General features: G+C 37.8%; 1 protein-coding gene across 6 annotated transcripts in view; it reads left to right on the top strand.

Moving 5' to 3' along the window:
- FHIT (fragile histidine triad diadenosine triphosphatase) overlaps positions 1-14,343 on the top strand; it is a 530,102-nt gene that overhangs the window by 390,503 nt on the left and 125,256 nt on the right. For all 6 annotated transcript variants that reach the window (XM_015641001.3, XM_015641007.3, XM_033517493.1 and 3 more), the window contains 2 exons: positions 2,330-2,475; positions 3,327-3,356. In XM_015641001.3, coding sequence (XP_015496487.1) covers positions 2,330-2,475; positions 3,327-3,356 — 176 coding nt within the window. The remainder of the gene's footprint in view (positions 1-2,329; positions 2,476-3,326; positions 3,357-14,343) is intronic.

Genomic DNA, 14,343 nt, shown 5'->3' with positions numbered 1-14,343 from the left:
AACAGTACAGTGCTAACATCAGATTGTAGAAACCATCATTCATGCAAAAAGTTGTGGCTGTGGCCCTGAGCTAGGTAGAGAACAAACAATTGCTGGTGAGGTGTGTGCGAGTCTGAGAGGGCGAGACACTGCTGGGGAAAATCCAAAAGGAGAAAAAGAAACTTGTCTTAATGTAAGCAGTAGTTTTGCTAGAGGTAAGTGAGGGGAAATTCTTCATTTATAAATGGTTCATTGAGCCATGATAATAAAGCAGTGCTGCAGAAGAAGGATAATTATCTACTTAAGTATCAGATGCCCTAAGGGTGGAAGCTTCCCTTCTCTCCTTTTGAAAAATGAACTCACATTAAACAAATGTCCTTTTTCCTGTTTTAGTGTTGACATGGATTTCCTTTTTATGAGCAAAATTAATTAGTTTTTCTATTCCTTTATTCCTGGTATGGAAATCAGGTCTGCCAATCATCTTTGCAGCTCTCCCCTTGGGCCCCAAGTTTAGCCAATGGCATCCTTTATGGATGTGCTTTGCACAATGCACTGGGAAGGCACAAATTAATTACAAGGGGTTTACTATACCTGGTAATTTACCAAGGGACACAGCATTGCAGAGTTGAAACCCGACAAAACTGGGGGTTTTGTCCCCATCCAGGATTGTTTCGTGTCCAAGTACCTGCTTTCTAAATATATTTTTCTCCTTTCTTAAATGTTAATACCATAAATTGTAACAAGATCAAAGGAGAATAATGGTGGCATGGCTGATTCTGTACAAAAAACCCCTGAGAGACAGATTTTCAAAGCAGATTAACACCCACAGCTGGGACCAGTTCTTCTATTCTTTTGGGAGCTGCTACAGGTACAGCTTGCTCGATTCTGCTCCCACTGTAGCAAATATCCATTACTGACTTGTCTGTCCTCATCTGGATTTTGAAAAATGATCAAAACCTGCCACTACATCTTTACTTCAAGAAAATATCTGGCTTTCTCTCCTATCAGAATGATGAGCGTGATTCTTATAACCTTGGTGTGTGTAAACATGTTGTCTCTGTGCTTATGGAAATAATTGATCTTTCACATGTATTAATCTCTCCTTATTTCAAGTGTCTTATGTGATTCTTGACAATCAGGTTGATGTAACCTTTTTGTGAACCTGTTAACTGCAGAGCAGCTCCTAGTTACCTTTCCTGGATTATAGAGAATATTCCTGAATACCTGCAGGCTTCAAGATGCAGTAAAAATAAAGATGACTGTAATACAATGGCATGGAACTTAATTTTCTTCAAATTGTCCTTCAAATGCTTGTTTTAATACTGGAAAAAAAATAATTTTTGTAGCCTTTGGTCATGAAAGTTCAAGTGGTGTTAAAGGTTACTTTAAGGTCTTCATTCTGCAAATTCTATTCTGTAAGTCAGCAAAGAATTCTGTCTGCAGGGAATTGAAATGAGAATCAAGTACTTGCTTGTTGGATCTACACAACTGAGGCTCTGCTAAGAATTCTGGACCATATTAATAATGTTACATAATTGACTTTCAAGTGGGGAATCATAGCAATTATTAATTACTGTGAACACAGCAGATCAGATGACTGTGAGCAGTGTCTGTGTACTTCCATTATTTACTTTATAGCTTCATTTCACTGACTCTCAAATCACAGTCACCAAGGTAGAATTAAATCAAAGTACATTTACAGGGTTATGAACACTATGCTTAAAAGGAAATAGTCTTAATTATCTTAATGTATTTCTAAAAACACATTATAGTTACACCAGGTGAGCCTTCCTTGTGAATTGTGATTAATGTGTAGAAATAAGTGATCTGCTATAATCAGCATAGTGCCAGCTTGTCATACTTAGGTGGCTAAAACTAGAAGTGTAAGATCAAGATTTTCAAAAATATATATCAAATATGGGGATAAGCATTGTGAAACTGCTGTCTCAGACAACACATTCAAAGCCCTCTTAAATTTCTTTGGCTTTCCCCCATTTTTAATCACAAAAGAAAACAACTCTGACTTTCATGGGAGATAAATATGAGTATTTCTCCATTGAGATGGTAAATTTGAGTTTGTGAAAAATTTGCTTTCCCTTAAATGTCTCATTATAGCACAAGAGCCTTAGCAATTTTGCCCATATCTGAGGGATTTTGAGGAAAGGAATTCTGAGCAAAGCATCATCTAATTCCTTGCAATTAGCCCTATGGTTTTGATGTTCCTGCTGTATCACCAGAGAGGAAGAGCTCAGGCGATTCAAGGGTGATCAGAACCAGGTTACAGGCTGGGGATTGGGAGTGTTCTGGACCACTCAGATTTGTGTTTGTGCCTTGACACTGCCACCTTCAGATGTCCTTGTTTGTCCCCTGCGGCCGGTGGAGCGTTTCCGTGACCTGGGTCCCGAGGAAGTGGCTGATTTGTTTCGTACGGCGCAAAGGGTTGGAAATGTGGTGGAGAAACATTTCTGTGGCACCTCGCTCACCTTTTCCATCCAGGTTTGTAAACCAGTCAACTAAAAAAGGTTTAATGGTTTGTTTTATCAAGCTTTCAGCCTTTTATATAAGGACATTGGAACTTCAAGGGGCAATAAATGCAAAATAACTGTAATAAAAAACAAGCCAAAAAACTGCATTGCGGTCTTCCAGATTTGCCATTGACAAATCTAAAAAGGAAACCAGGGGGAAAGTGTGGTTAATTGATAACTGCAAAACCTTAGATAAAGGCAGCAAACACTCTCAAATGCTGTGCTTGTTTGTGGGCATTTCAGGAAATATTCTTCCTCCAAAGAAGTGTTTGCAGGGTTGACCTCTAGAGAAGGCAGCCACATCCCCTGTTCCACACTGAGATAGGTGATCTCCCCTCACAGCTATTTATATGCAGGCAGAGAGCTGCAGCCATGTAAATACATTATAAATTCTGACCTTTCAGTTATTTGTGCTGGGTGTTTTTATACCAAAAATGAACTCTGTTTAAAGCAAACCAGGAGACTAAGCCCATTCATTAGAATCAGAATTTAAGCAAGCATACTTTGATTAAATTCTTACTTCCACATGTGATTTTATGTTCACAAGGATCAGAAATGTATTGCTAGCTATTGAAAAATATAATCTGAAAAAATGGAAAATAGAAAGTGTTGTTTTTGTGATGTGAGATATTTTCCCATTTTGCTGGGGTCTGATATGGAAAGGAGCTTTGTCCAAAAGCTTAGTGTTGAATGGTCCTCAGGAAAAATATGCTAATTTAACAGACAGTGTAATTGATGGAAATGATTATTGAGTAAGATTTCTGAATTCCTTTGTGATCCTTGTTAGATCCTCTAACCTGAGACTTTTCCCTTTGCTTACAGGATGGCCCTGAAGCTGGACAAACGGTGAAGGTGAGTGCTTATTATGCAGAATACAAATTAAGACACAATTATAAGAACTAATAAAAGATCAAAGCTCATCATCTGCAGTCCATTGCTGCATTGTTACTTTATCTTTGATATCAAAAAATCCCAAGTGTACAATAGCAGTAAATACTTTTTATTGAAATTGCACAAGATAATGTTTACGGGTTTTCTTCCTAGGCAAAAATTTTCAATCAAGAAAATATCTTTTCTAAGCTGCTGGGTGTATTTATGCAAGGAAAGCCTCATGAAAGAGGCATCTGGTTTAGTTTTTTGTTTGTTTTATGGAGAAAATATTGCCCTTCCATTCATGATCTCTTTGTTTTTCTGTTTATTGCCTAATGAGTTGTAGCTAATTATAGGCAGTTAAACTGAACCACATTATGAAAATATACCTTTTGTCTATGCTTTCTCTCAACGTATTCATATCACATTCTTGTTACTGAAGTTCAAATGTAATGGGCCCAGTGAAGCTAAAAACCAGATTTTAAGTGTACTTCCAAAAAAAGAGGTGGGAGGATGGAAGGGAAGAGAGGATTTATGATTATATTCTCCACTTGAGTAATAACACAGATAACATCCGAGATGTCTCTCCAGCCATGTTTCACTGCCTCGTAATGCAAATGCAATTGCATGTGTAGTTAGATGATATGCCTCAACATTAGATAAAGGCTATTTTTTATGTTTGGAATCAGAGGAAAGTCAAATATGGCTATGGGTTAGCACTTTGTAAAATCAAATTAGATGTCTCAGAGAACCTGTTTGAGTTGATTAAGATAACTCTAACAACCAAATGGTGGTGGATAGGAACATTTTACTTTTTTTCCAATTTGCTGTATTGACCTTATTTTTCCTTCTCTCTTTTGCTGCCTGCTTTGAATATTTAACAGAGAAGTAATAGGGAGAGAAGAGAATAAATTAGAATATCACCAAGCTTAGGATGTGATAAAGGAATATATTGAAATTTATTTCTGAATTGTGACAAAACAGATTCCTTGGCTCATGACTTCAAATGTGTTGGGTGGGTTTCACTGGCAGTCTCTGTTGATAGGTGAAATAATAAGTTTAAATACTTTTGAAGTAAATTTTGTTACTATCACAAATAAGATTTACAAAAAAATCTGTGGATTTATTTTAATATCTTGGACAAGTGTTTTTCTCTCTGTAAAGAAAAGGTGTATAGGAATGGTTATATGTGAGGAGAATTATTTATATGAATGAACAAAGGCAGATGTAAAAATTCCCATCTTCTGTGATTGAGAACAGTAATAAATGCTTATGTAGGCCTTAAAAAGGCAAGTTCTGTATTGCTTTGTGTTTGTGCTGGAAACAAAGAGCAATAAGTGTTTATTGCAAAATGGCAGCCACCCTTCATGCCTCCTTCTCACACTTTTAATAAACACTGAGATGAAAATGACCCGTTCTTACAGCTGTGAACCCCTAGACTTTGCAATAATGAGAGTGTATTCATAAATCAGAGGTTATCAGTTTACATTTCTCTACTTTTCTGCATCATTGGGCAACACTGTAATTTATCATCATCGCTTTGGGATGTTTATCATACAAAAATGCCAACAACTATTTTCTTCAGAGAATTTAGAGCCTTCAAAACTTCAATCAGGAAAGAAATTACCATGATCAAAATCTTCTTTTAAGTGAACAATAGGGTGGATACATAAATAGCTGGTTTCATTTAAACTGAATCACAAAGTTTGAAAAAACACCTATGTGACCTACAAATAATTTATGAACCTTAAATTCAATGTGTCGTGTTACTGGATGTGGATTTATTTGGGTTTTTTTTTTCATATATGAGAATCCACAATAATCCAGTCTCCTCTGAGGGAGCTTTTAATTAAAATTTCTGGAACAGACCAAACATTAGAAAAACATTCTAAAAGTAAAAATAGCAAAACATCACAATAAATATCCAAGGGAGTTTGTGGAGACTGTTTAAGTAGGGTAGGCAAGCGTATCTCAGGAGCTAATTAGGTGTAGCTGCTATTGCTTTAAATGGGGTTACATGGCAGATGGTTTCAAGAGTCCTTTCCCTTTGTATTTTGTGTAATTCTGCATATCTGTGTAAATATAGGCGACTGTATGTGCTATGGAGGAACAGAAGTACAGGAAGCAGCAGAAGAGGATTGACTTTTCAATTGCTCAGTGCAAAATTTTACCACAAAATGGGAAGAGCCATCAGCCTAGCTGAAGACAAAAACTGAGAAATTTAGTCTGAAAAAGATTAAGGAATTCTCTTTTTTGTTCACAAGAAGAAATGGTAATCCATGTACAAGAAAAATCTTGAACCTGAATACGAGTCTCAGGTTTTTCTTTGCAATGGAGATGCTGAAAATTAAATGTGAAATATATGCAACAGGTTGGAAGGAGATGACCCTTTCCATGAGATTTTGTCTAGAAATCAATGATAAGATTGTCTGTGGGTGTTACCAGCCCCTTTGGGTGCTGTGAAAGCTGCTGGTGTGTGCATTTTGTGTTAAAGCCTTTCCAGTTACCTACTGGGCAGCTATTCATGACCTAATTGTAGTTTCATTATTGTACTCTGTTCCTCCTTTGCACCTAAGGTAGCACAGCCTGCAGGTCAATGTTCTAGGGAAGCTTATGCCCTTTCAAATTCCCCCTTTACTGTGTGTTTTTACTGCATGGCTCTTTGGATACACATCTAGATGTGTATGCCCTTTCAAATTCCCCCTTTACTGTGTGTTTTTACTGCATGGCTCTTTGGAAGTAATTACCTGGCCCTAACATCACCAGTATTTGTAAGTATAGATGGGTCTTTTAGCAACTGAAAATGTACACATGGCGAGGGATTCTGAACCATGTCCTAAGTCTCAGACCATGAAATAATGCAATATATTCATAATATTTTTCATAACATTCCAGCTATTGTACCTATTCCAGCCCTGTCTCTTATTTAAGAGAGAAACAAATGTCCTTCTCCAAAGATGGTCACGGAATTGCACTTTTTTATTGTGAGAGGTTCTTGAGCCACTCACAACAGAGAACTTGAGCATCTCTGGCACCTGAACAGTGTGTCAGCAAGCAAAACCGTTTTTAGCATTCAAGAGGTTTTTAATACTTTTTTCTTATTATTTGAGAAAGGAAGGAAATTGTGTTTAGGTGCTCCCTTAAAGACTATTAATCTCTGCAATTTTGAGCTCTCTTTTTATTGGAGAGCACAAAACCCGTGGTGTCCTTGTGCCAGGAATGGAGGGTGAGTTTTGTGCTGGTTCTGTTTGAGAATGCCTTAAATATCCAGGCAATTTCATGGATCAGGGAAATCAGCTCTGCATCTTAATGCAGGGCTCTTATTGCTATGTCAAGTGAGCGACGTTTCAAGATTTCCCTAGTATGTTTTATAGCCTTCTTTTCATCACCAAGTCAGCAAATGCTCTGGCTGCCTGGGTGGATGTATAGCTTAGTGTAGAATAAGCTCTCAGGTTTACCTTTTACGTGAGATTCAATCACAAGAAACTCCATGGATTCTGTACTCTGTAAAGGCTAAACAAATCAAGCTGGCAGGAGCATGAGGCAACTAATTTATCTGTAGAGACAAGATAATATTGCACAGCAAGTGTCCATTGCACGAACACGTATGAACACATCCTCTATTTTGCAGCAGTTGAAGTCTCCAGCAGCTCAGCACCTCCTCTGTTATCCATGAGAAGGGGCCTGTTTGCCAATTACAGGTTCCCCTAAATAAATGAGAAAGCAAAGCTGATGGTGGCAGTGTGGGTATGTGTGCAGAAACTTATTTTATGTGTCACACATTCCACTGGTTATTTTACACTGAGAAGATTGTCTCATGATTATTTTTTGATGCACATATTTTTCTTTTCTAGATGTTTTTTAATGCTGTGTTAAATCAATCCACCTGGCTTGCATTCCTCAGAAATCTCAACCTGAGCTGTGGAGCCCAGGGCTCATTTAAGCCCACAGGAGACTTCTCTTTCATCCTCTTTGTCTATTTATGTCTTGACCCAAAGTACTGGACTTGAGGTTTGAGTCTTTAAATTTAATCAGATCGCATTGCAGACTGATTGCATTGGAAGGATTAAATTCACTAACTGCAATGCTTTTGATGCCTCAGCCTTCTTTCCCTGCAGACCAACAGACAGGAGTCCTGGTTTAGTGGAGTGCTAGAAATCCTCTTTTGCTCTCTTAGAAGAACAAAAAAAAAAGTGTTTGAGAAATATGAAGATTTTTTCTTACCTTTAAACAATTCTAAAAATTTGGATACAAAAATATGTGTACAAAACAAATTTTCGAAAACCAGATTGTGCTGAAACATGTGAACAAATCTTCTCCTGTGCTTTCTCCTTAAGAATGATGATTCTCTTGGAAGCTTGTGAGACATCCAAAAATGATTTGAGGAAGTGCAGCAGTATCTGAATTGCTCTGTGAGCCACACTAATAGTATTTGGTTGGAGACTGTGTAATATTGTGGAGAGGTAATTGTACAGCAAATTCAGTAGTCTCAGGGATTCTGCGTTTGTTTGGAGCTCAAAATTTTCTTTCTATTTCAGTACCATATTTAGTTTGGGCTGGTTTGGGGTCAGTGATGCATATTTTCAAAGCTAGGATTGTACTGCCCCTTACAGAGACAAAAGCAGCAGGATCATCCAGATAGTTTCTGCTCTCTCCCTTAAAGCCTTTGCCAGCTCTATGGTTTCTACTCTAAATAATAATTCCTGCCCTTTCCTTCAGGGCTCGTTTCAAAATCTGCCTTGTGTTGGTCTAAATCTCCTTTTAGTCCTTTGGCCAGACCTGTGTTTTCTATGATGCAAAGTAAGTCCTAATAAGTCTTTGCTTTGTCAGGTCCTTGCTTCTGTTCATAGCATTTAATATTTAGTTTTTGACTGAACAATAAGCTTTCCAGAAAAAAACATATCACTATTTTGTTTGCCAGGCTTATATATTTAAGAGGTACTGGTAAATCTGTAAATCCTTCCCCAAAACAAATAATCATATACAGGACCTAGAATGAAAACAGTTATTTTGGCCCCCATAATTTGTACAGGTCAGGTCCTGTACTTGAAGCATGGGAGTAGTTGACAGAAGTAAGGAGTGTCTGTGCCCAGTACACACCCATGGAAAGTTATAGAGGTTGTTTTGAAGACTGAAGGAGATGAAAGAAAAGTGGGAATGTGGAAAAAGCCTAGTTATTGATGGACACGACACCATCCTAGCTGTGAATACCAAAGGCCCCAAGGCACTGATGAGTTGAAATGATGACCTGGATAACAAAGTCTGATCCAGAAATACTGGGTTGTGAAGTTCCCCTGAAGGGATGGGGACTGAAATTTTTGAAAGATTCTCTTTAGTAATGAATTATGATAATTCTGAATCTAGATTATTTTGAATTTCCAGTAGTGAATGCCATGGAATTCTGTACCTCTGACTTGTAAAGCCATATTATCCTCTGTCCCTGTACAAACAGAATAATCTATATGGACTATAAATATAAAAAAAAAAAACCAACCAACCAAAGCCTCCAAACAAAACAGGGTTAAAAATAGGCAAGTATAAATGAGGGTAGTAAATGAAATTTCCAGAGATTTAAATTGAAGAATGGTGATGAAAAGGAAGATTTTACTATTTTATGCTAGCAGTTCTACCCTTCTTTCCTGCCATATGGATTTCTTAGATGAATGTTCTCTTTAGGTAGTTTAATTCCAAAAATATCCCCAGAGCTAGTCACAGATATTGACACTGTCTAAATTAAACTATAATAAGCAAGTAAGTGGGTTCAAATGCTTGTTTAAATTGCCTTGGCGTGCAGATATTAAAAGTCCTGTAGCTCTGCTGGCCACATCCAGCTCCCCCCGGCTGGGCACGTTCCCGTTCAGCCCCAGAGCTGCTGCTGGGGTTTTCCTCTCCCAGAGTCTGGTGGGTGGGAGCTGGACCATGAAATCCATGGCTGTGCCAAGCACCAGCGTGGCAGGAGGGGACTGAACACTTCCAGAAGTGACCATGGGAGCGTGGCTGTGCCTGTCCCAGCCCCAGCAGCCACATCAGGTGTCAGCAGAGCCTGGGGAGTCAGCAGCTGTGCCAGCAGCTGGTCCAAGTCTGCAGATCCAGGACAGCCTGCTCCTGCTTTGCCAAAAGATTTTTAAATATCCACTTTTTAATTTTTTTTTTTAAATATTTTTTTAATTTTTTTTTCATTTTTTCTGGTATACATTCACATATTTTCAATTTTTGTGACAGAATCTTGAACAAATCAGTGTCTTTTTTTTTTTCTTCAATAATATATTTCAAAATGAAAAGGTATTTCCAGCAAAAAGGTAGAAAATTTTTCCTCTGAAAATGTTATAACAGAGTATTTGACAAAGAAATTTTTTTCTTTGTGAAAACAAAGCCTCCTTTGGAAATGCTGTTTTATTGAATTGACATGTTTTGACCAAAAAAAACAATATAGGGAGGGTTGTTGAGAAATCCATGACATGCTGCTCTTTATTTGCCCCACAATGACTGAGATTAGGATCAAAAATCCTCTGCTTTAATTAGAAAGTATCTTTCAGTTCTTTGTTCCCATGTTACAGCAATATGTTTTGCATTTAAAGCATTCTCTGTCTCAGAGTATGTACAATCAATCAAATGTCACTCTTGAGTACAGGTCCTACAAATACCATATTGTACTTGAAATGTAAAACCTTTTGAAATCCCATGCATGAGGTCTAAAATCATTAATAGCACAGTCAAGGCTGCCTGATTAATTTTTGTGTGGTTATTGTATGAATTTCTCTCCAAGCTCCATCTCATCCATAATGCTTCTTCTCTTTGTCTGTCTTGTATCTTATAAAATTCTTCATCTAGGAGGTTATGCTTGGGTTTGTTTTGTTTCTTTTTTAAATTTTGTTGCAAAACATTGTTTTCAACTAAAATGTAACTCCCCAAGAAATGTGCAAAAGTATTCCCATTTAATTCAGATGTGTAACTTGATGTTTTTCTGTTTTTTGTAGTAGGTGAAAATTGTTTATTAAGCAAGTGTTGCAAAGCTAGATTTCAGCTAAACAGTTTTCTGACTAACTCTTTCTAAAAATTAATGCTTTAAAATGAAACATGATGCGTCTGTGCTCTGATCTCATGTGATTTAGCACATTTGCCTTTGCATTTTTACCTACCAGGTACTGTTTTTCCCCAAGATCCACATAAAATTATTCCCATGCTGACCCCAGGTTAGAAGGAATGTCAAAGGTTGTGTGCAGAACAGACTTCTCTGCTTCATGCCAATGCGTGCATCATCAATCAGCAGGCATTAACCCATACTTAAACTGTTTGTGGTTGGGTTTTTTGGGTGTTCATGCCCAGGGGTGTTTCCAGGTGACTGATCTGTCCCTCAGCTGGCTGGCTGGGTGCTGTGACAGGGCAGGATCGTGGTTCTTCACACCTGGTTGTGACCCAGTTTCAGCCAAAGGCAGCCCACTTACAGCCCTGGGTGCCTTAGCAATGCAATAAGAACAAAAAAGTTGTCTCCGTGTTTTTTCCCCTGAAAGTCACCTCCCCTTCTGAAAATAAAGAAGTGTGTGCTTAAAGCTGTCCCTGCAGATCCCCAGAGAGCCTGCACAGCTTGGAGGAGTTTGCTTCTTAAAAATGTCAAGGAAGTGTGTATGTAACATTTTTGCATGTAGTACCAAGGGAATGGAGGCCTTTCCTAGCCCTGTGTTCCTGTGTCACATGGAAGGTGGTTACACTGCCCTGTAATCTGTGGAAAGCACTTCTGAGATACAGAGATATCTGTGAAATATCTGTAATATCTGTAAAATGGACCTAGTCCATTTTAGTCTGTCCTGGCAGCACCATGTTAGCCCATGCAGGACTTTCCTTCTTAGAAAGAGAAGTCTGCTTGAAGTGATTTAGACATGGAAAACTAAGGTTAAAATAATACAATAAAACTTGCTCAGCAAGCTCCAGACAGGATAACAGGGTGAAAAGTAGGTAATATTTTTACTGTAAAAAAAAAAAAGCCAATAATTCAGGATACCAGAGTGTGTTTCAGTTCATGCTCACGCTGGACAAGCCAAGAGCTTCAAGCAGAGACTTTGCATCTGTGGGTGCAGTTGCCAGGCTTTCTTCTGGACAGAAATTCTCTGTTTGACTGGTAGATAACTTGCCAGTTCAGGATTAGGATTTTTAAAATAAATAATCACCTATGTCTGAATTAGGTGCTGCTGCTCAAGATTTTCTTTCAATATATGACCACTGTTCAGTCACTTGCTTTTGAAGGAAAGAAAAATTATCATTGAAACTTCTGCACAGGGAGTTCTGTAAATAAAAGCATCTCTGGGTATTTTAGTAATGATGCCACAATTGAAATAAATTGGGGAAAATTAAAATTAATCTATCAACAATTACACTGTCTCCTTAACTGAGATTACAGACAGAAAATGTGAGGAGAAACTTTCCTGTATTACCATATTAACAAATTCCCTGTATTAACACAATTGCCCACTTTGGAAATAAACTGTTCACTTTCAGAGAGGGAAGCAGAAGATTGGACAGACATCCTGTGTTTCCTAGATTGCCCAGGTCTTTGGAAGGAGAAAAATGGTTTTTCCTTTGGTAATCTCCTACATTATTGTCTTGGACAAACCGAACCATTTTCTTTTCTCTTCCACTTACGCTTTTTGTGAGTTACGACCTTCATTGCTACCATGAAATCTTCATTTCATGTTGTCTGCCTGGCATCACTGATCCAAATTCTCTCTGTGAGAGGCTGAAAGAAAATAAACTAGACCAGATGGAAAGTGCTTATGTGAATGATTGTCTTGCACTTATTTGTAAAGATGTTAAAATCTCTAATGATGAATAATTCCTCTGATTTAATGAATGTTGAATTTCTCTCATTTCCACTATAATTTTAAGTATTTGAAGTAAAGATAATGCCCAGAGGTAACACTTTCTCTTTTTTTAATGGATCTGTGAATAAGCTTTATTAATTCTCCATTGAGAAGGTATAGAAAATGCAATATCACTGTGATATTTCCTCACCTGGCCTTCCAGCACCTCAGGTGGAGGGGATCTTTAGGGAGTGGTCAGTCTGCCCTGACTGAGGAGTGGATCACTTCACACCTCATTTAATTAATCCTTTTTTTCCTGCAAATAAGTCATCTCTGCGCTCAACAAAAGCCATTTTTTCAATTATGCCTTTTGGTGAGGCCACCCTGAGTTAAATTCAGAATTATGATCCAGCAGAATATGAATTCATAACTTGTCTTTGACTGTCTGAGCCTGATGTAAGTAGCACAACCTTGGTGTCTGGGGCAAGATTTTTCTCTGGTATAAATGGTTCAATTCACTTGTGAAAACATGTGAACTAAATCAATGGGGCTTTTTCCATTTCTTTACAAACATTTTTGATCCTTCAATTGTAAGTAATCTTTTGATTTCATATAGTTTATAATTTAAGCCTACAGTTATTAGAGATATGTGTAAATCTAATAATTCTGAATGAAAAATAGCATCTTGAGAAAATAACCTATGAAGCATAATTTGATATAGCATTTTTATTCTTTCTTTAAGTATCTTTCACTTCACCTGGGGAAATTCAGTTATAATACCATAAAGTAAAATTAAAAAAAAAAAGGAAAACACCAGCATTTATTAAGTTCTAATAAACTCCCCTCAGTTCATATCCATTTAGTGTCTTTCATTAACATTAATGAGAATTATGGGTGATCCTGGGGTGAATAGGCCCTGTTGTTTTATTTCTCTTACTTGTTTTCAGTACTAAATCTTGTGCTGCAGTCAGTTCTGTGGGGCAGACAGGAATTCCCACTGCTCAGTTGTTTCCTCTGCTTAATACAGTCTGAGCACCTCCTTTAGCACAGTGAAGGTAGGAAGCTAATAAATTAAAAATAATAAAAAAAAAAAAGCTAACAGAATTTGTGGACACACATAAAAACAAGGGATATGCAAATTAATGAATTAATAGATTGCTATTGATTACCAGTAAGGCCTAATTAAATAATAAATTTTCCCCCACACAATTACTTGTTTCATGTTATTAAATGATCAAATCCATAACTAGTTTGGAAGCTCAGCCTCCTAGAATTAAATGAGGTGCTTTAAGAGAGCAAAGTTGTGTTTTGGAGCAACCAAGACAGAGGCAGGGTCTAGTTACATGGATTTATGATTTAATTTTCTATGTAATCTAATTTAATGTAACTATTGAGTTTCTAAAAAAAAATGAACTTTGATTAGATTTTGTTGACAAAAATAAATACAAAATATAGGGTAGTTTATTCATTATCTGTTGCATATTGAAAGAAGTGGCTCATGGTTATTTCTGTACCTTAAGGGGCCTTTTTTTCCTGTTTCCTCTGCTTTTTGCTGACCTGCACAGCAGTCACTCATCCTTCAGAGCCCATCCAGATGCAGCACATTCCAAAGGTACAAAATCAAGAGGATACAAAACTGATTTCTTTGGGAAACTTAATTCATTTTGTATAACTAACAGCTTCATCACTTCTCATTCCTGGATATACATCAATACTTGATAGCATTAAGTACGTGTAAGCCCAGAGAAACGCTGAGCAAATAAAGCTCTTCAGATTGACATACTTTCACTTAATTGGGATCTTTAAGAGCAGATGATGGGAGCAGGAAATGAGCCTTTCAGCTAATTCCCTTCTGCTTCATGCCAAAGCAGAGCTGTCCCAGGGAGAGCAGTGCTCTGGTGCTGTTCCCCAGCACAGCGCTGTGCCCCAGTGCTCAGGTGCTGCCTTCCTGGTGGCTCCATAATTAACAGCACATTTCAGGACAGACACCAGCATCTCATTCTTTGGCTTTGGAGCCTCATTTTGCTCTGGTTTGCTGGACTTGCAGCAGACTGGGATGGGGAGACAAGATCTTGCTCTGCTGCAGGACTCTGCACGTCTGTACGGCCCCGGTGTGTGTTTAATCACCACTGCCCTGGGAATGGGCTGTCCTGGGCTGGCTCCCCACAGCTGGG

This window comes from Parus major, chromosome 12 (assembly GCF_001522545.3).
Source record: "Parus major isolate Abel chromosome 12, Parus_major1.1, whole genome shotgun sequence".
Taxonomy (NCBI): domain Eukaryota; kingdom Metazoa; phylum Chordata; class Aves; order Passeriformes; family Paridae; genus Parus; species Parus major.
Note: the sequence above shows the minus strand (reverse complement) of the source record. Positions and strands in the feature narration are given on the sequence as shown.